At 47.7% G+C, this 23,147-nt stretch overlaps 1 protein-coding gene and 1 long non-coding RNA gene across 6 annotated transcripts in view; one reads left to right on the top strand and one right to left on the bottom strand.

The window, feature by feature from the left end:
* The first annotated feature begins 24 nt into the window (after positions 1-24).
* Positions 25-3,326, top strand: LOC131819755 (uncharacterized). 2 transcript variants are annotated; one of them, XR_009349320.1, is made up of 3 exons: positions 25-157; positions 1,621-1,831; positions 2,844-3,326. It is a non-coding gene; the product is annotated as an uncharacterized LOC131819755 (long non-coding RNA). The 2 variants fall into 2 exon arrangements; XR_009349319.1 differs by having other exon boundaries at positions 1,621-3,326.
* Positions 3,327-4,032: 706 nt separating this feature from the next.
* Positions 4,033-23,147, bottom strand: part of RABGEF1 (RAB guanine nucleotide exchange factor 1) — a 50,568-nt gene continuing 31,453 nt past the window's right edge. For all 4 annotated transcript variants that reach the window (XM_059155253.1, XM_059155250.1, XM_059155251.1 and 1 more), the window contains exons 5-9: positions 15,877-15,958; positions 14,839-14,971; positions 13,500-13,591; positions 9,159-9,415; positions 4,033-6,329 (exon numbers count right to left, since the gene is read on the bottom strand). In XM_059155253.1, the coding sequence (XP_059011236.1) occupies positions 5,931-6,329; positions 9,159-9,415; positions 13,500-13,591; positions 14,839-14,971; positions 15,877-15,958 (963 nt within the window). In that variant the 3' untranslated portion in view covers positions 4,033-5,930. The remainder of the gene's footprint in view (positions 6,330-9,158; positions 9,416-13,499; positions 13,592-14,838; positions 14,972-15,876; positions 15,959-23,147) is intronic.

The following is a 23,147-nucleotide window of genomic DNA, read 5'->3' on the forward strand; positions in this document are numbered from 1 at the left end:
CGCGTGTGCTGCGTGTGCCGCGTGTGCCGCGTGTGCCCTGGAGGCGCGGGGCAGCGACGCTGTCATTCCGGGGAGCCGAGGGGACTGCGGAGCGGCTGCCGCGTCCCCGGAGCGCGCGGAGGACCAGTGCCCGCGGCCCACCGGGAAACACGCTTTCGTGGGTTTTTAACGATTTTGTGTATTTTTCCGACAGAGGGGCGGGGGGCGGGGAGCAGGCTCCCGGCGGGGGCTCGAGCCCACGACCCCGAGAGCAGGACCCGAGCCGAAGGCAGAGGCTTAACCCGCGGACACCCAGGCGCCCGCCACGTTCACTTTCTGAGTTTCGGCCGATTTTCAGTTATTTCCGGATTGGGTGATTCCCGTTGATCTCAGTGCGCAGAGTCACTCCCGAGATGTCCCTTCTGATGTGGTCGCCGTCAGTGACAGCTTTTCCTTTTCAAAGTTCGGTGATCGTGGTGTTCAGTTCTAACACTTTTTGGTTCTTTCCTGTTTGTTTTCTTTTTCTTTCTACTTTTTCATTGTTTTCAGGCATGTTCATCTTTGCTCATCAGTGCACTCTTACGATGGAGTCTTAAAATTTCTCAGAGAATTCCAACATACGCGTCACCTTGCCTAGAAGTGGGTCAAGCAGCCATCCTGGTCCTGCTCCTGGTCCGAAAGGAAGAGCTTTCAGTCTTTCACCATTGATATGGCTTCGGGTTTTCCTATAAACCTTTTGTTATGCTGTGGTTTCCTTCTATTCTTAGTTTACTGGTTTTTTCTCCAAGGGTATTAAATTTTGTTAAAGGCTTTTTCTGCTTCAGTTGAGATGACTGTATGTATGTATTGCATCGGCTGGTTTTATATGTTGAACCATTTTTGCATTCCAGGAGTCAGTCCTACTTGGTGGTGGTGTATAATCCTTTTAATGCATTGTTGAACTTAGTTTGCTAATATTTTGTTGAGAATTTTTGCGTCTGTAGTCACCAGGGAAATTGGTCTGTGAATTTTTCATAGTGTCCTTAACTCACTTTGGTATCAAGGTAATGCCGGTCTCTTAAGTATTCCCTCTTAGGGGCGCCTGGGTGGCTCAGTGGGTTCAAGCCTCTGCCTTTGGCTCAGGTCATGATCCCAGGGTTCTGGGATCAAGTCCTGCGTCGGGCTCTCTGCTCAGCAGGGAGCCTGCTTCCTCCTCTCTCTCTCTCCCTACTTGTGATCTCTGTCAAATAAAAAAATCTAAAAAAAAAAAAAAAGTATTCCCTCTTTGATGTTTTAGAAGAGCTTGAAGAGGCATGACTTAGTTCCTTAAATGGTAGAATTCAGCAGTGAAGCCATCTGGTTCTGGGCTAAAAGACTGAGATTTAAAATTGCATTTCCACCCCTACAGTTACTAGCTGTCATTTTACTGGGAGGAAGGCTTTCCCTCCATCATCTGGGTTCCAGTTCTAGTTCTTCCTCCAAATGTGTTGGTATAATGGTAACCTACAATATGTGCAGGTTTTAAAAATTTATTCGATGTTTTTCACAATTACTCTTCATAGTTTTTTATTCAAACTGTCCCCAAATAGGCCCGTGAGAACCCTTCAAGCTGACTCCTGTGCCCATTAGCCTTAAAGTAATTTCTCACTTTCTTGCTTTCAGACCAAAAAGATGTATTTTCCACCTGGATTCAGCCTTTTCTGCATGGAGCATGCTGGACAAACCCAGCCCTGAACTGGCCAAGATGCAGCTCTCAGATAGCGAACCATCCGTTGCACATCATGTCCTGGTCCAGCGCCCCAAGTGAGCACACCCAGCACTGACCATTCCTGAGTGCCCAGGCCGTGGCTAGAGTGGTCATACGCTGGCAGGGGTAAGACCAAGAGCTCATTCTTGGAAGTGGTCAGAAGCGAGACTGTGAATGAGCTCTGAGCCTCACTGTGCGTGATCCATTGTCCCATCGAATTTCACTTCAAAACACAAATTCAATGACAGGGGAACCTGGGTGGCTCAGTCGGTTAAGCGGCTACCTTCGGCTCAGGTCATGATCCCAGGGTCCTGGGATCGAGCCCCGCATTGGGCTCCCTGCTCAGTGGAGAGCCTGCTTCTCCCTCTGCCTCTGCCTGCTGCTCTGTAAATAAACTAAAAAACAAAACAAAACCCCAAAACCCCACCAAATTCAATGATAAAATTATTAAGAATTTCCAAGATGGCAGGGAGCCTCGGTGGTTCAGTTGGTAAGTGTGTGCCTTCCGCTCAGGTCATGATCCCAGGTCCCTGGGATCGAGCCTTGCATCAGGCTTCCCACTTCTCCCTCTTCCTCTGCCTCTCCCCCTGCTCGTGCTCTCTAAGAAATACAAAAAAAATCATAAAAAAAACAATCTTTTTTTTCTTTTTTAAAGATTTTTTATTTATTTATTTGAGAGAGAGACAGTGAGAGAGAGCATGAGCGAGGAGAAGGTCAGAGAGAGAAGCAGACTCCCCGTGGAGCCGGAAGCCCGATACGGGACTCGATCCCAGTCCCGGGATCAAGACCCGAGCCGAAGGCAGTCGTCCAACCAACTGAGCCACCCAGGCGTCCCTAAAAAAAAAAAATCTTAAAGAATTTCCAAGATGGCAGAGATAGAACATTACAGCCCAAGTGCAGAGAACTTGAGCCTCAGCTCTGTGTATGTCTATTTTTTTTCTCGATTTTGTATTTTTTTCCATATAAATCTTAAAAGCTCTTGCTACTTGATTTATGTAGTCATTGTGAGTAAAATTTTCCCATTATATTTGCTAAGTGGCTAGTAACAAGACACAGAAAAGTCATTTCGTGCAGTTGCTTTTGATGGCTTTTCCTGGCATTTTCTGTCTTACTGTTTTAGTTAAATTTAATGTTTCAGAATCGGTTCTCTTGGGATTTCTACACAAAAGAATCACCTATGACTTGAGTACTTAGCACTGCTAGTCACTGTTACAGGTCGTTTAATCCTCATGAGCCTTCGAAGCAGACACGACCATGATCCCAAGTCACAGACTAGGGATGTGACACATGAGAGACTTGCCCAAGGCCGGAGAGCTGAGATCTAGGTGGCGGCCAAAAGTCAAAACCAGCACTGCGCCTCGAGTTCTCGTCCTCAGCCACCTGCTAGGACATTTCTGTATTGATTACATTCAGCTCCCTTTGCCTGGGGGGCTCCATGCGGCAAGTGTCTACCTCCAGTTCAGGTCCTGACCCCAGGGTCCCGGGATTGAGCCCTGCGTGGGCTCCCTGCTGAGCAGGGGGTGTGCTTCTCTTTCTCCCTCCTTCTCCCTCCACTCCTCCCTCTCTCGTGCTCTCTCAAACAAAATCTTTTAAAAAATAAATAAGATTAAGTCCATGTTTACTTCTGTTTGAAGACTGAGTAGCTGGGGTGAAACTTTGAGAACAGTGTAAATAATAGTGACAGCAAACATCCTTCTCTTGTTCTTAGTTTTAACACGAATGTCTGCGATGTTTCCTTTCTGGAACGGTAATGGTAAAGATGGTTCTTCAACAGGAAAACTTTGTAACGTGAGAGTATCAGTAATGGCATTGTCCTAAGACAACTAAAAATCAATCTGTTTGGAAGAGGGATGGATCATGAAACCTTACTAGTACGGACTTCTTCTTTTTTTTTTTTTTTAATTTTTTTTAAAAGATTTTATTTATTTATTTGACAGACAGAGATCACAAGCAGGCAGAGAGGCAGGCAGAGAGAGAGGGAGAAGCAGGCTCCCCGCTGAGCAGAGAGCCCGATGCGGGACTCGATTCCGGGACCCCGAGATCATGACCTGAGCCGAAGGCAGCGGCTCAACCCACTGAGCCACCCAGGCGCCCACTAGTACGGACTTCTGTTCTAAGGTTTATTCCGGTTACGCTTATGTACATAAAACAGCAACGGTTCTTGTTGAGGAGACACAGACTATGGCCGTAGTGTTGAAGCGGACCCAAGAGAAACAGAAGCTTCCCGAAGGCAGGAGTTCCCATCTACAGAATCCAACTGACAGGAGACGGACAAAGAAATCAATGCCACAGCTTACTTGAACAGTGAGAAATCGAGAGGAGACAGCTTTTGTGGGAGGCCGATATGCACATTTTATTTAACAAACAGAGGGTACTGTATTCCCAGGAGAGTTAAGAGTGTGTATACCTGGATTAGCACCTAGAAAGTACATAGAAAAGAACAACGGGAAAGGGCAGCGCCTTCTACGGAGGTCAGTGGGGCCCGGGTTTCTAAGTGCAGATCCTCACTGGCCCATTGCAGTGACTCGCCGCACTTCCCGTGAGCGCGGTGACAGGTGACTCAGGTCACTGTTCACGTCTTCAGTGCGATACGACAACAGGTGTGTCGACCCGATGGACCTTATGTGTAAATTTAAGGAAAGGATAAAAAGTTGTATATTTACCCTAGTTTTATTCCAAAATTATTGCACTACAGATCTGTGGTACACTACCAGGAAGATACTGGGAAAGCAAAGAAACCTTAACTGCTTGTGATGTGACCTCGTTTCAGAATGGGGCCCTGGGCAGGATGCACAGTTGCACAGGTCCACTGGTCATCTGTAGAAATCACGGACTCGGGGGAGGACCACACATGGCATACTTAGGTGATGAAGGGAACTGTTAGGGTTAGAAAAGGTTCCACAGTGCCAGTGGCTGAAGAACCTCCATGACTATCAGTTAACTGTTCTGTGCATTTAATGCAATATTCTTTGGTTACATTGTATTAACCACCAGCAGGAGAACTTCCTCACGTATGGAACAGATGAGTTGTTCCTAACTGGGGGCGATTTTGCCACCCCACTCCAACCTGGAAACGTGGCAATGTCTGGAGATGATTTTGCACAACTGTGGGGGGTGCCACCTGTGTCTAGTGGGTCAGAAGCCAGGAATATTGCTAAACACCCTACAATGCACAGGGAAGCGCCCAGAACAAAAGATCCTCCGGCCCCAGATGTCAGTAGTACTGAGGTGGAAAAACCCTGGAAGAGGTTTACAGGACGTGTGTCCAGGTTGTCCACCAAGTCAAACGCTGCTACGGAGGCAGAAAGGCAGCTGTGCACGTCAGCTCGGAGGGATTCCCCACCGCTCTCCGCAGTGCAGTCCTGTTCACTCCTGTCGTCCGGTCCAGACCCAGGACCAGCTCCTTCAAAAGAACTCGATAAATATTTCCTGAATGAGTAGAAGAAAAAGATGCAAGAAGCACAATTCAAACTCTTCAAATGACCCTGAACAGCAACTTCATGGGACCTAAAAATTACTCTGAACCTCAATGGCATCACAGTCTCTGACTGTACGGAGGCCAGGTCGGGGCTGACGTACTGCTGAAGATGGAGCCGAGGCTTCAAGGGAGTCTGTCTAAGCACTTCTGGACTCACTGAGGTGGGCACACCAAACAGAACAGAGTTAAAGGTGAACAGTCAATATACTTCATTTTGAACTAAACAAATTAACACATGAAATGCCATGCACAGCAGACACCATTCCTTTTTTTTGTTTTTACATATTTACAATTTTACATATTTACTTATCAATATATCTTCTATCTTTACAATTATAAAATATTTCAAACTGTAGAAGAGTGGTACCATTGAATTCCCTTCAACATACATTTTGTAGCATTCATTTGTTTTACCCTTTAAAGGCAATTATTTACCCAAATCCAAACCACAGTGAATGCCACAGAGGAAGCACTTGGGAAAATCATGGAGAAAAAAGAGATTTAGATAAAACTTGCACGTAAACCTTAAATGAATCTATTTCCATAACTCAAATAAATAGTATTTTATTATTTACTAAGCTTCCCCTGCCAGGAAAAACAAACAAAACAAAGAAAACAATCCCCACAAACTGTACCTTTAAAAATGCTGACACGAAGCGATTAAGTTACTGTCTAGATCCCAACCACGCTGCAGGAAGGACTCGCTACAAGTTAGGCTCAAATAAATACCACCCGCGTGCGCTCCCGTCATCCTGCATACACCTGAGGTTGCAGCGGCGGAGGAAGTTTATCATTTTCAACATTTTCAGAGTCAATAGCTGCTAAAGGCTGATTCGGGGGCTTGATTTCAAGGGGATATTTCTCCACAATGTCCTGAACCTCTTTAGCGACCCCATCTGTCCACTGTATGAGATCTTTCTCCAGTTTCCTGGCTTCACTCATGATCCTTTCTTGCCGTTCATTCAACTGAGACAGAAGATCCAAGTTCTTGTACATTTGCTTGACCCCCAGGCAAGCGTCAGGAGACCAGTTCTCAGATTCCTGCTTCCGGGGAGAAGTCTGGCCAGACATGTATCGATCAAAATCTTCCTGACTTAAATTCAAAGACTGAGCATCCAGCTTCTCGATGAAAGCCACAGCACAGCACTGAGAAACAAACAAGCCCGAGAACGTTATTTACTCCGGTCGCCCAAGAAAGACTCAGATTCTCAAATATGTATTTTTAAATCCTTTCACTGTGGTGCATTTAAAACAGAATCAAAAGGACACACAAGAGTCTAACGACTCCCCAGGGACTTCAGCTTCAAAAACTACAACTCAGGGCCAACCACGTTTCCTTTATAGTCCCACTTGAAACGATACATTTCCTTCTTTAAAAAAAAAAAGTCAGGGCGCCCGGGTGGCTCAGTGGGTTAGGCCTCTGCCTTCAGCTCAGGTCACGATTTCCGGGTCCTGGGATCGAGCCCCACATCGGGCTCTCTGCTTAGCGGGGAGCCTGCTTCCTCCTCTCTCTCTGCCTACCTCTCTGCCTGCTTGTGATCTCTGCCTGTCAAATAAATAAATAAAATCTTTTTTAAAAAAAAAAAAAGTCAAATTGCCAATTCTCACTGGGTCTGTCAGAAATTCATTCCTTTCCTTGGGTTTCAAAGGTCCAGGGGTCTTATACAGCATGAAATGCTAGAGCAGGCACCTTCAGGGTCTGTCCCACACTGGCTACCACAGAGCTTCCGTGGACAAAACCGAAACAATTCCTCGGACAAAACCAAAACAATTCCTCAGACCCGAGGCTCCCTGCTTCCCTGCTGCGCCGCAGGGCAGAAGAATCGTGCTGGGGCCAGGAGCTCTAGGGCCCTGTGTCCCAGGAACCTGCCCCACAAAGCCATTCCCTTCCGAGGTCGAGCCAGTCTCACAGCGTTCCCTCAGGACACAGCAGCGGCCTGTGATTCGGGGATGGCTGTGGCACACAGGCCTCCGGGCCTCAAAGGGCCTTTGGTCCTTTCACATCAAATGTTTAGAAGAATAAGCTTTGAAATCAGGCAACCTGAGCTGTCCCCTGTCAAGTGACAGTCCAAGAGTCTATGAGCCTACGCGAGTCTCCCCACGCCCTGACATCCGTGTGTCCATTGGACGGGGAGGCACGGGTACTAGTGCCACACGCAGGAACAGCGGACGCTAGAAAAGAGAAAACCACCGGCCGCTCAGGAAGCTGTGAGTCTTGGAAACTAAACGTGGGCTGGATGAAACAGCTGGAAGCGGGGTCAGTGCGAGGGCAAAGCAGGGGCCACAAGCCTGTGTGTCGTCGTGCGCAGGTGACAGCTGCGCCGGTCCGGGGAGAGGAGCCACGGAGGACAGAACCCTGGGGAGTGACACCATTCAAGGGGAAGCAGAGGACACAGACAAGGAAGGAGCGGAACCGTGAAACTCTAAAGACCTAGAAGCTGCAGAACGAGGAGCTCTCAAGGGTGGTAAGGGCATAGGACGCACAGCGGGAGCTGTCGTGGGTCTGACAACCTGCGGACTCTCCCCCAGAGCCACAGCGGAAGCCAGACTCTGACCCAGACGAGAGGAGGATGAGAAAGAAGGTTCCGGCCCTGGGAAGCCGCAGGAAGAAGCGGACCGGCAGCCTCCGCTGCTGACCACAAGGGCTACACCTCCCGGTCCCGCTCGTCGCTTCTACCACTGGCCATGTGTCCGTCTCCAACTTCTCTGAGATCTTCAGACTGTCTGAGGTTCCCCAGAGTAAGAACTAAACCCACAAGGCTCCTCTGCAGCAGTCAACAGCACTTGCATAAAGAAATGGGTACTCGGCCACCTCCCCTTCTGGGGGTGTAGTTAAAATCCTGGCGTGTCTGGAAGAATGACAAATACTGCGAATAACAGCCCAAGCAGCATTTTGGAAAAAAGCGTTCCTGGGATGGGCTGGCTGGGAGATGGGCGTTCAGGAGGCATCTGCCGTAAGCACGGGGCGCCGTCTTGACGTGAGGACTCGCTACGCTCTGCTCTGAGTCCAGCTTTGTTACCCTGTATGCTCACCAACCGGAGTTTAAATAAAAACCTGGAACAGGAAGAGCCTCCCAAGTCGAGCAGCTGAACCCCGCGGCTGAGGGTGACGAGGGACGGGGCAGCACCAGGTTTTGAGGGACCCGGAGCTTATACACTTTTGGGAACCCACTTAAAGGAAAACACGACACAGAACAGGTACAAAGCTGAGTACGTATTTGGGATGTAAGAATAAATCACAACAGCTTTCTGGAAGCCTTGAAGATTCATGTACCGTCTTTTTAGGCAATTTACTAGAATTTACTGGAAACACTTCCCTAAGCAACCTGGCTTCCTCTCCGTATTCTCCTGTACGGCTTCCAACACAGGAAGGAAAGCGTTTAAGGTGTTTTGAGGCTCCAGTTCATTAGCAAACCTACTCTAAAGTAAACAACAGACGAGTTCAGTGGTCAGGAGAAGCGCTCTGCCTTACGACTCAGACACGCGCTCTTGAGCACTGTCTCACCAAGAATCAACGAGCACGACCAACAATACTTGAAAATCATCTCACATCCTGTAAACCAAGCTTTTTAAAATCTCGGTATTCAATTCTAAGAGATCACTTACAAAAATAAAGCAAAAAATAATTCCTAGGTCTTTTAATAAATCAAAATCCATGATCCGACTCATTCATGGTTAAACAACCCAACTGAGCGAGTGGCCCTTCTACTGGGACCTGGGGCGGGACGGCCGCGCAGCACAGATGCTCCCCCGCATGGCCACGTGCTGGCCAGCAGAGGACCGCAGTCTCTGGCCGAGGAGCAGAGGTGCGGTGTCTGCATGGCATGGTCCCGTGAGCTCTGGGACACCAAGCAAGCATCCTCAGCTGTGCCGACACAGCGGCATGGAACCGTCCCAGGCCCGCAGCGCCCTGTCACATCCCTGAAGTCAGCACCTCGGTGATCTTCGCCGTAACCCCCGGAGCGTGAGGCTTACCAGGTTGGTGAAGTAGTAGCCGTCCTCGCCGGTCATCAGCCGGCTGGGGTTGCAGAAGCGGGTGATGTACTGGATGTTGGACTGGAGGCGCGGAGGGTTGCCCTTCAAGACGATGTAGATGAGGGTCGGTAGGAAGTCGTCGGCCGAGGCCGGCTCATTCCTGGTGATCTTGATGGCGTTGAAGATGTGCTTGCTGCAGCGGGTGATGCAGGCCAGCTTGTCCCGCGGCACCCGCTGCGAGTCCATCTCGATGATATCTGCGCAGCGGGAAGACAGGGCTTCCGGTGAGGACATACGTCCACGCAGCACCGGAATCAGCACTTTCTAACCGAGCAGCGTGTGGAGGCCTCGCGGAGCCGCCTCCGCCAGGTACGTCTGTGCCCGAAAACGGACCACGGAACACCGTGGGCTCAGCTCGTCCATTCAGGACGCCCGGCCACAAAGCGGACGCTACATGCGTTACTTCTTTGCCCCGCAAGCCCACTGCTTTTCCGTCCCCAGACTGGGCAAGGGATACAGCTGTGAGGAAGGCAACTGAGGTTCAGAGAAGCCTGGTGATTTGCCCAAATCATACAGACAGCAAGGGACGGAGGGGGGTTTTGAAACCAAGTCTGCCGGATTCTGAAACCCACGCTCTTAACCACGGTGCGAAGCTGCTGGTGAGCTCTCAGGAGGATTCGAGTCTTTCTCCTGCTTCTGCTCCTCTGCCACCCTGGGAACCGTGCAGAACGCACGCTGCTCTTTAGAAAGGCGGGGACGACACAGCATCGCCGCACCAGACATCAGCTGCCGAAGCCCCAGGCGGGTCGGTCTACAGGACGTGCCCATCTCCCCCCCGCCCCGGCCAGAAGCCACCAGGGCCCCTCGACGACATTCGCAGCCCACCGGTCAGCCCGGGGGTGAGCGAGGATATACCTTTAGTCTCACACGCACCATTCACTTCCCTCAGAGAAAAACCACTTCACCGTCCCTAACCCTAACCCTAAGTGGCAGGCTCTTATACACCGTCCTGTCGCCAGGACGAGGAGCCCGTGAGGAACAGGAGTCAGCCCTGGGGACACGGTGCAAGGGAAGGGGGAGGGCGCCCTCGGACGTGCACTGCTGCCTGCCAACTGCCGCCCCGTGGAAGAAATAGCGGGGCGGGCTCCTCTGACAGCAGTAGCTGCCCACAGCGGGAACTGAAGTTTCCAGTTTGTGGGGGGCGGGACGGTGCTGCGCATCAGGGTTTCTTCCGCTCCCAGCTCCATCCCTGCGGTCGGCTCCAGGGGAGCCCTCACAGGACCACCCGCAGAAGGGGAGCCACTGGGCCGTGCGGGGCCGAGTTCTAACTCAGTGATGGGGGCACCTGGGCGGCTCAGTGGGTTATAGCCTCTGCCTTCAGCTCAGGTCATGATCTCAGGGTCCCGGGATCGAGCCCCGCATCGGGCTCTCTGCTCAGCAGGGAGCCTGCTTCCTCCTCTCCCTCTGCCTGCCTCTCTGCCGACTTGTGATCTCTGTCAGATAAATAAATAAAATCTTTAAAAAAAAAACCTTACTGATGCTTTCATTCCCCGAACTCACGAGTCTATTGCGTGGTTTTCCTTATTTTATAGTTTGGTTCTTTTAGTCTTTTAATTATGGGCTGTAATTACTGTTAATATGTCTCAGCCTGTTTTCTGAGTAGAACATACCACAAGAGCGACTCGGGGGAAGACCTTTTTAAACCAATTTCACTACTTTCATTTATGCTATTTAGCTTCCTACCTTTTATACTGGTTTTTACTCTTAGTTTAAACTTTTTGCCAATCTCTCATTAATGTTTATTAAGTATTAAAGTGAATAAAAAAAGAATCACTTTTTCTCTGGCAGCATGTGTAGCTGCCAGTGCCAGGAGGGAGTCCAAGAGTGTGGAACGGAAGAGAAGGGAAGGGAGCCCAGAACGAAGCGGGGGGTGCTGTGGAGATTGCTCCTACACCCTGTCCTGTGGCCAAGCTTCCCCTTGCTAGCACCCTTCAAGACTGAAAGAAGATTCTGGGGGATGCTGCTGGGCCCCCACCACGTGTAGTGAGCTCTGTGACCTGCACTGCCCTAAAGCCCAACTGAGGGGGTCCGGGAGGAAACAACAGAACAGGAGATTCCCCCTGGTGTTAACTTCTTCCACTGAATGATTTCCCACCCCGGTCTGCCTGCGGTCACGTCACCGTCCTCAGATAATGGCTGCGCGTCTGCTGCCCCGGGCTTTTACAGTGGGCAGGACGCGAGCTGGGCTGCGTGTGGTCCTGCATCTGGTACAAGTCCAGGTTTAGCTTTAGCAAGTTCTGAAGACAAAGCAGGCTAGCCCTCTAAGTCATGACTTCTCCACCTTGGCACCAACGACAGTCTGGACTGGATCATCTCTTCTGGGAGTGGACTGTCCGGTCCTGCAGGATGTTTAACAGTATCCCCGGCCTGTACCTCCTGGACGGCAGATGTCCAATGAGATGGAAAATGCCTCATTCAGTGTATTTACCCACAAAACTGCCAGTGCTCAGCAGCAGCACATGGGGTGATTCTGAGAGATTTAGCTGGTGTCTCCGTTTTGAAGACCAGGGTTAGACACCGTCCTCCGTGTTTGTTCCTGAACTTGGGCTAACACCCGGAGATTAGGAAAAAGCGCTCACACAGCCTGTGGCCCTCGCAGAATGTGTGTGCACGCGGACTGGCAAGATGAGAAGTAAGGAGGTTCTAAAATTCTGTGGCCAAATTTCTACTATCGCCACATCTCTTCAAACTCCAACTCAGAGGCCTTGAGATGAGTCTCCCCTCAAATTCTATTAACAAACTGTTGAAATACTGAAGTCCTTTCAGTTCTATTTTTAAGCAAACAATGGTCTGGCTTTTGTAGTTTCTGGTTTTACAAGGTCTAACCCTATGGCACTTCAGGAAAGAGTCCCGGGCACAAATTCCTATGAAGTACTTTAAACATAAACCAGCTGGTCTTGAACTTGGCAAGAGTCTTTGGAAAAAAACACAAATAGGAGGCCTACATCCAGGCTTCTCACCTTCAATCTCTTATGATGTTCCCTGAGCAAAAGGTGGGAGTGGGAGTGGGCCTGGACCCAAAGGAGACAATTCATGAAACCTACAACACAGCCTTGGAGAAAAGCTCTGAGTGACAGAGAACGGTAATTAGCTAGGCCAGTTAGACTCCGCAAGCAAGTGGAATTAAATCATTCACTCAGAAAATAATTCATTTAAAAACAGGAGTTAAAAAGCAAAGCTATACAAAGAGAAGCAGAACCCGAGAGAACAGAAGAATCATGTTAGGAGCAGATGACCCAGTCCCTAGTGGGGCTAAGTTTTGGGGAGAGCCCTGCTCCCTTTCCTACCTCGAGAGTATCTTAAGCAAATCCCCATTTCTTCCTGTCACATGAGTCTCTAGTTCTTAGAACCAAAGGAACCTACTTAAAGGCTTGCCCCAGGCCACGGCTAACAGCAGCTAACTTTCTCTCCCAGAGGAGTTCCACTAACGGCTCTAACTAGGGAAGTCTTTCCAACTCCTCTTAATTAAGAAGTATCTGGGTGTCTTCTCCATAAGGCTGAATTTGTTTTGGTTCTTCTTTTGTTTTAAACTTCCATGGTATACTTCTGCTGGGCTATTCCTCTGAGCAAGAAACAGAAACCTTATCAGATGCCGGGACCTGTCCTGGATGGTGGAGCTGCATCAAGGTCCTTCATTTCTACACTGAACAAACCAGGAAAGTCATCCAAAGCGCATCTCTGACTAACAACCAGTCAGTAAGTATATAACTGTAGTGTGGGGGTTACCTTCTCCCATCAATTTGCTTCCTCCCTCCAAAATTATTCTGAATATGTAAATGCAACAGGGTTTTCAGAAATTTTCCCTAGCTGGGGTGCCTGGGTGGTTCAGTGGGTTAAGCGTCTGACTTGACTTCGGCTCAGGTCACGGTCTCGAGCCCGGTACTGGGCTGTGCTGGGCATGGAGTCTGCTTGAGATTCTCACCCTCTTTCTGCCCCCTGCCACCCTCCCACTGCCCCAGTCACACACGCCATCTCTCACTCTAAAAAAAGAAGAAAAAAGAAAAGAAAAAAGGCAAGAAATCTGCCCTAGCTGCATCTGACCTCAGTTTAGTTCAAGGCCCACGAAATGAGAGACCTGGTCAGAGAAAACACAGAGGAAACATTCACCTGCTAAAACGAATGGTCCAAACTCATAAAACTAGCACACTTACAAGCGGCTTTTACCACATTTCAGTATGTCTCTGGCAGTCTACATTTTAGAAACACTTCGCGGTCTTGTATGGATTTACGTCAGCTTCAAGGGGTAAACATCCAGACGGAAAAGCTCTCTGTGTCACTGACCTGTGATTGCTTTCACCACCATATCAGACACTTCTGAAATTTCTTCATTAACAGGGACACAAAGCATCTGAGGTGTGACCCAGTGCAGGGCTCTACAAAGAGGGAGAGACAATAAAAAAAAAAATTCCAAGAATGGACCACAGTCATTTGTCTTGTTATTTCCTTCAGTTAAGGGAAAATATTGGGGCACCACGGACTAACAAGGCAATCCTAGGCCCGAGCATATCAGGAGCTCTGACGTTGCCCCTGAACATAGCAGGAGCTCAGACGAAGTGACCAGAACCCTCAAATGAGGCTTCTCTCATCACAGGAAAAGCAGAAGTGATCCGAGACTGAAGATCTGAGAAGAACCCGCCGCTCCCTCTCTCCATCGTCAATGACCGTAATGTCACTGGGGCTCTATCCTCAACTCTGGAGGCAGAGCAGAACAAGTGAAGAAAGGTCACCAAGCATGAGTCGCCCCCTTTGGGATCCCTGAGTTTTCTGGTCTCCCCATCTTCACGGCAGGGATTCCGACTGACGGATGCTCCCACCCCACTCGTTAGTCCAAGGCCCACCTAGTGCCTTAGGGCTCCACGTGCCACCTTCCTAACACCAACTCCTTGCTTCTGCCGTGACACATCAAGATAGTCTACCACTTAGCAGCCCCACTGTCAAGGAACCCTCCTTGGATTCCAAGACCCCCTCCTCCAGAAGCACCTTAGCACGACCAGTCTTGGACCCATTCCCACATCTGATGGCCTATTTCCTACAGGTTTCACTGCCACTGGTAATACAGAGCCCTGGGGCTCACTGTGCCGCCAGAGAAGACGGAGCGCTTTGGGGAGTGTCGTCAACCCAGTGTGAGCGCAAGTTGTGATCAGAAGAACAGCTAAATAATGAGTGACAGGGAGGAGGAACAATGACGCCTACCGCCTTCGTGTGGATACTCACAGCTTCTTGCCTGACAAGACAGTATAATGAAATGAGAAAAGAATGACATTTCCCCCCCCGTTCCTTGGAAATTCTGGAGATCTGAAACAATCTGAAACATCAGATCTGCTTCCTTTCTACAGCTGCTGGGAGTCAGACGGATAAGCAAGCACGTGTTTTCGGGTGTTCCGTCCTACAGTCTACCGGCTGCTTTTCCTCTGACACCCCGAAGCTGCGGAGATGCTACGGATGGTGGGTACCTTGGCTGTTGGTCACTGTCAAGGCCTGAAATCCAAGTGTGTCCCCCTGCTGGCAGGCAGTAAGTACGAGACAAAGGAAACAACTGGCTACCTGATCCTGTTCTGAAATCCAAGTGTGTCCCCTGCTGGCAGGCAGTACGTACAAGACAAAGGAAGCAACCGGCTACCTGATCCTCTTCTGAATAGCGAGATCCTTCTTCTCGTCGTCGGTGGTCTCTGGACAGAACACGTACTTATAGAGACGAGTCATGATGTACTTTTCGATCTGATCCATTATCTTCTCAACTCTTTCGGGAGGCACTGGAATATCCAAACGGACATACAAGCTCAAGGGAAGGGCGACGGGTGAAAGGAATAGAGGTCTTCACAGCCTTCCCTTTCCCTGTGCGGCAGAAAGCGAACTTCCACTTTCCTGAGGTTTACTGTACAACCTTGGAGAGCTCTTAGAGATGCGCAGTGGGGCTTATTTCTCAGACAGACAGACATGCTACGTATATCCTAAAACCCAACACCAATGGAAGACAAATTCAAGAAAATGTACTAAGGGCGCCTGGGTGGCTCAGTGGGTTGGGCCGCTGCCTTCGGCTCGGGTCATGATCTCAGGGTCCTGGGATCCAGTCCCGCATCGGGCTCTCTGCTCAGCAGGGAGCCTGCTTCCTCCTCTCTCTCTCTCTGCCTGCCTCTCTGCCTACTTGTGATCTCTGTCTGTCAAATAAATAAATAAAATCTTTAAAAAAAAAAAAAAAAGAAAATGTACTAAAAACCTAAGCTCTAAAATATTCACAAAAAAATAAATAAAATAAAAATCTAAGCTCTAAGTCAGCGATTCTCAAATTTTTTCCATCCCTCCAGCCATCTGAGGAATGTATCACCATGAAAAATGACTCACCAAAATGGTGATTCCAAGATGGGCATTTCGTGTAGAAGCGTCCTTCGGGGTTTTAACGGACTCTACCCCTACCCCAACAGGATGATTAAACAATGTTTAATAAACTACCCAACTGCTGTGATCACTTTGGAGTGACACTGGTGGCATTCAAAGGCCCTCTCAGGACAAGACCAGCCACCAGCATGTCGGTGGAGCTGTTTACAGGACGGAGTTGGCAAACCAGTCAGGCCATCAGAAAGAGAGAAAGCTCTAACAGAGCAGTCAGACTCTGTACAATTACCAGCAATCCCTTTACAGCTGGCGAACAGAGCATTACCTTTTCCACGAGTCTGCATTCTTTCAGCCACATTTTGGTAAAAATCTTGAGTACACTCTGACTGTTCCTCAATGCTTAGATCCTGAAAAAAAAGGGACAAAGAGGCTGTTGGTAGCTCAAGAAAGATCATGCGTAAAGCTCTCAATTTTACGAAGTTTCCAGAACCCACTCCATAACTGATGTAATCTCAAAAGTACCTACCAATTATACCAACTCTGCAGAGGAGAAAACCCCAATACTTACAACTCCCATGACCTCATACTTCTGTGTGTGTGTGTACATAATATGTATTCACAGATAAGTACATTTTTCTTACATGGGTATAATGCACATCCTTGATAATATACACATTTATGTACATTTCGATTTATCGGGTCCACATAGTCCTTTCTGGGGGCCTTCTCACACCCCTTGTGTTAGGTGAATTACTGAACCGATCTACCCTGTGCCTCCGAGTTCCTTCTCTTTCTCATGACCATGTACTGCAGCATAAGTAGACTATCTCTCTGGGGTTATTTCTTGGTGATGCATGTTCAAGAGTGACACTAAGAGTTTAGTAAATATGAACTTTATGGCTCTCAGTATCTGCTGCTAGATGAGATCCTCGGAAACGCCAGTGTCCGGCCGTTAGCCACACGAGTATTGATTTCTCTACAGCCTCTACGCCACTGAGCTTCATAACCCTTTGGGTTTACTGGTTATATACATACAATATGTGTATTTATTCCCTATTTTCTCCTAAAGAGTACGATCTACACAAAATGCCAACACAGTTCAGCACAATTAACTAGATGAAAACAAAACACGGCGAGACCAGAGGACCGAGCTGGGAGCAACAGAGAAGCACGGTCCTTTTAGATACGGAGGTAGAGTCAGCCCAGGCACCGGCCTCCAACAAGGTCTAGCAACCATCACTAAGACAAAAACGGTCCCGTAACTGGGGGTCCGAAATGTAAAAGTAAACTAACTCTTCAGATGAAATTCTAACACCAAACCCAGAAATTTCTCCCAAGGCTTTTCTTAAAGAAGTCACTGCAGAAGGGCACGACTGTGGCCCGGGACAAATCCCACAGGGCTGAGTCTTGGACAGCCGCGTGCAGGGCGGGGAAAGCAACCAGCGAGGGCTTGGGGAGAAGCTCTGGGGAGAGCGCGCAGACCCGGCTGCCCCAGCTTAAATCCCAACGTATGGGGCGCCTGGGTGGCTCAGTGTTTAGCCTCTGTCTTCAGCTCAGGTCATGATCTCAGGGTCCTGGGATCGAGCCCTGCATCGGGCTCTCTGCTCGGCAGGGAAGCCTGCTTCCTCCTCTCTCTCTGCCTGCCTCTCTGCCTACTTGTGATCTCTGTCTGTCAAATAAAATCTTAAAAAAAAAAAAAAAAATCCCAAAGTATGCCGTGGGGTCCAGACCATCCCCTGCTGCCTTTACAATGTCTGTCCCCATTTTTGCCTGGTTTGGGCTCTCGTCACCCCTCATCTCGAGCAGAGCTGCTCTCCCCAACCCTGACCTCACTTTCCAATCTGTCCTACACACCACGCCCACTGGTCACCTCGGATTCAGACCGGGGCACGACAATCAGATCAGAAGCAGAGCACCAAGGGCGTCCATCTGTCCATCCGTCCGGGATGGTGCCTCAGTCTGCGACCAGCACCGCCCCCCCCAACCGCCCTGCTTCCTCTGCTGGGGAGCCCGGGTCCTAAGGCTCTGCTTTAGCTGCCCGCATCTGGAGCACCACAAAGTCATTCTCTTCCTGACGCACTTCTGTTGCTCTCCGTTTTCCAAGAGCTGCCCAGGGAAGGCTCTGTTCACACTTCCCTCTTCTAAGAAGGTGTCCCTCATCTCCTCAGTCAGAGTAACTCTGAGGGTCTCACAGGGCTTGCGGAGGTCTCGGACAAGCAAGTCCTGTTGCTTTCTTAACTAGTTATTTACGTAAGAGCGACCTGGTTGAATTAAGATCGATCCCTTGTCTAGTGAGAACTTAGTAGTAAGTAAATTTTACACATTTTAAAATCTTTTTTTTTTTTTTTTTTTTTTTTTTTAAAGATTTTATTTATTTGTCAGAGAGAGAGCGAGCGAGAGCGAGCACAGGCAGAGTGGAAGGCAGAGTCAGAGGGAGAAGCAGGCTCCCTGCGGAGCAAGGAGCCCGATGTGGGACTCGATCCCAGGACGCTGGGATCATGACCTGAGCCGAAGGCAGCTGCTTAACCAACTGAGCCACCCAGGCGTCCCACACATTTTAAAATCTTAAGCTTTTCTTTATATTCACCACAATTTCCCAGTGCTACTTTCCATTTTATCTTTTACTTTTCATTACACAGCTTTCAAAAAAGTTAATGCCACTAAACCTTTTAACTGGTCCTTAAGAATAATTCTTTAGGGCGCCTGGGTGGCTCAGTGGGTTAAGCCGCTGCCTTCGGCTCAGGTCATGATCTCGGGGTCCTGGGATCGAGTCCCGCATCGAGCTCTCTGCTCAGCAGGGAGCCTGCTTCCTCCTCTCTCTCTGCCTGCCTCTCTGCCTACTTGTGATCTCTCTCTGTCAAATAAATAAATAAAATCTTTAAAAAAAAAAAAAAAAAAAAAAGAATAATTCTTTAACAGTTCAGCTGCACCTTGAAAACTGTTCTACTCAGATATGAGGAATCTGGGAGGCAGGGCAGGGGGTAGGGAGGGGAAATGAAACAAGATGGGGTCGGGAGGGAGACAAACCATGAGAGACTCTTCATCTCACAAAGCAAACTGAGGGTTGGGGGGGAGGGAGGGGGGTGGGGTTGCGGACACTGGGGAGGGCCTGTGCTATGGTGAGTGCTGTGAAGTGTGTAAACCTGATGATTCACAGACCTGTACCCTGCGGCAAACACTACATTATATGTTAACTTAAAAAAATACATTTTACCTTCTTGGGGGGGTGGGGGGGACTGTTCCAAATTTCTCCACAGAAGTAAGTACCTACAGTTGAAATAAATATCCTAATCTACTTTGTTAATTTACTTCTAAGTTTTCTCATGTTTAACTCTTTGGAGGAGGTGTGGGCGCAGAGCACGAAACACAGGATGTCACTGACATACAGACCCCGTCTTCGTCGGCGGCAGGTGGTGAAGCCACACTGCCCCTCGCTACCCCAGCTGTCACGTAACTGGCTCCTGAGAAACCGAATTTATTTCTGGAATCCCTGGTTTATTTCGCTGTCCTATATTTTAATTTTTTAATCAAAATCTCACCCACTTGTGATGTCTTTCATTTTAGGAAAGTTGGCCAGATTTAGAAATCTCTTCCACCAAATTCATGCTCCCCACCCCACCTCACAAAAAGAATATATGTTTTTTGTTTCTAGAATAAATGTAACAACATAATTTCAAGTTTTCTTACAATCCTCAGTCTTTTAATTCTTTGAATGAGGTACGAACTTTCCTTATTAGAGTGCTATTAACATTTAATGCCATTCATTGCTAGTATCTTTAAAAGTAACTATTTTTTAGTACTGTGCTCAGTTCTTTAGCTTTTATCACTGGCATGTCATATTGCAACTGAATTTTATGAATTTATCTTGTCATGTGGCTAATTTTATGCCCCTATTAGTACACCTGGATTTTCCTGAATTCCATGAAAAGTGTATTTGCATCCACTCTGAAAGCATCTGCTGCATGACTGGAATTGCCAGCCACTGCACCAAACATAAAAAAATAAATAAAATGCTCCAAGAGCACTCAACCTGAATGGGAAGACTGAATGCAAGTAAGTAATTACAATATTCTACGAAAATTGTAAGCCAGAATGACCAAGTGCCATGGCGCATGTGGTGAATCTCTGACTTGTCTCATTCCTTCTACCTTCTACCATCTTCTCTCAACAGGCACGGGCAGAGCAGTAAGTATTCGTGTTCCGCACTGCCCCCCGCGGGAGTGCGGAGTGACGGGACAAGCAATGCCCACAGGAAAATGTCTCCTCACGCCCTGGGTGTAAACTCCCGCAGATCCACTGCCACTCGTCCCTGTGGAGGCACGACTGGGGACACGCTCAGACACGCCGAGTCTGTCCGTACATGGCCTTCCTCTCTGTGCCTCTACTTCCCATAAGACTTCGAGCTTCTGTTTCCTATCAGCCCTCACTGAGTCAGTCGATAAGATTTGTACGGTAAATTCTCTAAGCCTTAGATCACCAGACGAATATATCCATGGACCAAACAATTTTTAAGTCCCCTGGTATTACCTCTTCAGAGAGCGAATTTTACTACTAGGCCTGGACGTCCATGTGGGTAATCAGCAGCAGCAGCTCCACGAAGAACATGTCCATGAATTCTAAATACCATCGAATTATGGGTCTCTTCTCTGACTCTTACTTCAAATCATTCCGTAAACCTCCTCAAATCCCGTCAGTCAGCAGAGCGGGTTTCAGTCCACAGAAGGACTATCAATACGGAGTCTGTCGGAGGAGACCTCTTCACTACTAAAACTGTAAATCTCATTTTATTTTTAAGATATGGGGGATTCCCTTCGCATTTTAACAATAATGTTCTTCCTCCATGACGCTGAGATTTTGCTTTCTTTCCATTTACAAACGTCCACAACAGACTGTTTTTGCTCTTTTCCTCTACTTAGGTGCCTGAGACATGGCTACATTCCTAAGTACCGAATCTCAACGCTTAGAGCAAATTACATGGACTCTTCCAGTTACTACCAGCACTCACTTCTACTAGAAACACTGTGATGTGTTTCTACTCCTCTGCAACAAGTTCTTGTATCTGCCAAGCCTCGCTGTTACGCTTCCACAGGTTCTTTTAGTCGCTCTTCTAACGTGACCTTCTCTTCCAGGAGCATCTTCTCCATAGAGAAAGCATCTCTCTTCTGTTTCATGTCCACCCATGTTCTCCCTTCCATTCCGGCCACTGCACAACAGGAGAGGTCTGAGAGGCGATGCCAAAGCTGGAGCCTGTCTTGCCAGACCCACCGACCGAGTCATCATGGTTCGACTCCACAATGTTTTCAATTTTCTCTTACAGGGGCGCCTGGGTGGCTCGGGGGTGTTGAGCCTCTGCCTTCAGCTCAGGTCATGATCTCAGGGTCCTGGGATCGAGCCTCGCATTGGGTTCTCTGTTCCGCAGGGTGCCTGCTTCCCCCTCCCCCCTCCTTCTCTGCCTACTTGTGATCTCTTTAAAAAAAAAAAAATCTCTTACATGTCATTGTATTCTATGTATGTTTTTATTTTATTCATTCACCACTTTCACATAGTTAGCAACTCGACCTTTTATCTATTTTTAGTTCTTATGATCTACAGACTGTACCAGCTCAGACGCTTTCCCGTCGCTTGTCCTTACTTCTCATCCTTTGTGCTCCTAATCCTGAAATGTGTCCTGGGGTTACTCCCCCATCCCTGTTCCCCAGTTTTCTTACCACGTTTAAAGCCCATTTTGTTAATTAAAGTTTCTCTGTCTCGGACACATACTCTGCTCTCTCAGCAGTAACTGCACAGCAGGGAAAACTCGCACATACATATGGTTTAGAATAGTGAGGACATTTTAAGGCACAGAAGGACATCTATCTCTCTATTTCTTCTGAGAAAGAGAACGCAAATGAAGATATAGCCACATTTTAAACTCTTTTTCTCCTTTCTCAGGTTTAGAAAAACAGTTTTTCAAGAGAATTAATATGGGAGAAATTTTAAATTCATGGATATAACAGCACCAGAATTTTGTAGAAAGAACGGCAGGGAACAAACAATGGAAGTGGTAAAAAGTCTTCCACTGCGTCTGACTGCTTCTGTAGTAGGGAAACTCACATCTGAATGACTGCTAGCAGAGATGTCTTTTAAAAACTGCACAGAGAGGGATGCGTGGGTGGTGCGGCTGGTTAAGCCTCCGACTCCGGCTCTGGTTTCAGGTCATGATCTCAGGGTCGTGAGCCCCGTGTCAGGCTCTGGACTCAGCACAGAGCGTGCTTCCGTTTCTCTTTCCCTCTTTGGCCCCTTCCCTTGCTCTCTTTCCCTCTCTCTAAAAAATAAATAAATCTTTTAAAAAACTGCACTGAGAAACCCACAAAATTCACTTATTAAAGAGCTATAATTCAATATCCAGTAAATTAAAGGGCATGTGTTTTCAGGAAGTCGAGGGTAATACAAGCTATGCTTTCAGAACAGGGGAGACTTTATTATTAAAGGCTTTATTAATAATTAACAAGGGCAGGATTTAAACAATTTGAGCAGCAAAAGTATCTTTTTTATTTAATTGCAGTCTGTTTTGTGTGTGTTTTGAAAATGTTTTCATATAAATAAACCTGTGGGGAAAAAGGTCTTCACTTTTGGCAAGGATCTCATTAAGTTAAAAAAAAATTAGGATTTTCTAATTATGACAGAAAAGCTTAACATCTGGTTGGGTCTCTATAATATTTTAAATTACCCTGGGCACATAAGGTTTTGCCAAAGAACAAAAGAAACCTATACACCCTTCATTTCTTTGGTGACCATATACATCCTGGAATCTGTGGCTACTCTTAGGCCTATTTAAAGCTTTGTTCTTACAGTGAGACTCTTAAATTCTAGTTATTTTTGTAATGATAAGAAGTTTAAAAAAACGAAACCCTGCAAATTCTTCTTAGCTTCTTCTGCATACGCCACCCCTGTCAGCCATCTTCTCAGTAAAATTCAAATTCTTGCTAAGATGAGTTCTAAGAAAAGTGTTTGAGGGACGCCTGGGTGGCTCAGTTGGTTAAGCAGCTGCCTTTGATTCAGGTCATGATGCCAGCGTCCTGGGATCAAGTTCCACATCGGGCTCCTTGCTCAGCAGGGAGCCTGCTTCTCCCTCTGTCTCTGCCTGCCATTCTGTCTGCCTGTGCTCGCTCTCTCCCCCTCTCTCTCTGACAAATAAATAAATAAAATCTTAAAAAAAAAAAAATAAATAAAAAGAAAAGTGTTTCATAATAACATAAATATAAATGAACTTTGTGTTAATGATGGAGCTGCCTATCCAGTTTGCAATAAACACAACTCTCTTATTCTAAAGAACACGAAAATGAACTATAAGAAATACATGTATTAATATTAAATAACTAATAAGATTAATGGAAAAGGAAAAATGGCAAAATAAACGAGCTTCCGAAGAGTCTTAGCAAACAGCAGCATCTTTGGGACAGGGACGCGCCATGCTGCGTTAGTGCACTGGGCATGAAAAACCACGCAGGACCCGAATGAGATTGCAGCCCAGAAAGACACCCTTTGGAATGAGGAAATTAAGAAAACAAAAAAGTCTGGCTACAGATAAGGTGTCTTATGACAAAGATAAAATGG

Source organism: Mustela lutreola, chromosome 17 (genome assembly GCF_030435805.1).
Source record: "Mustela lutreola isolate mMusLut2 chromosome 17, mMusLut2.pri, whole genome shotgun sequence".
Lineage (NCBI taxonomy): Eukaryota > Metazoa > Chordata > Mammalia > Carnivora > Mustelidae > Mustela > Mustela lutreola.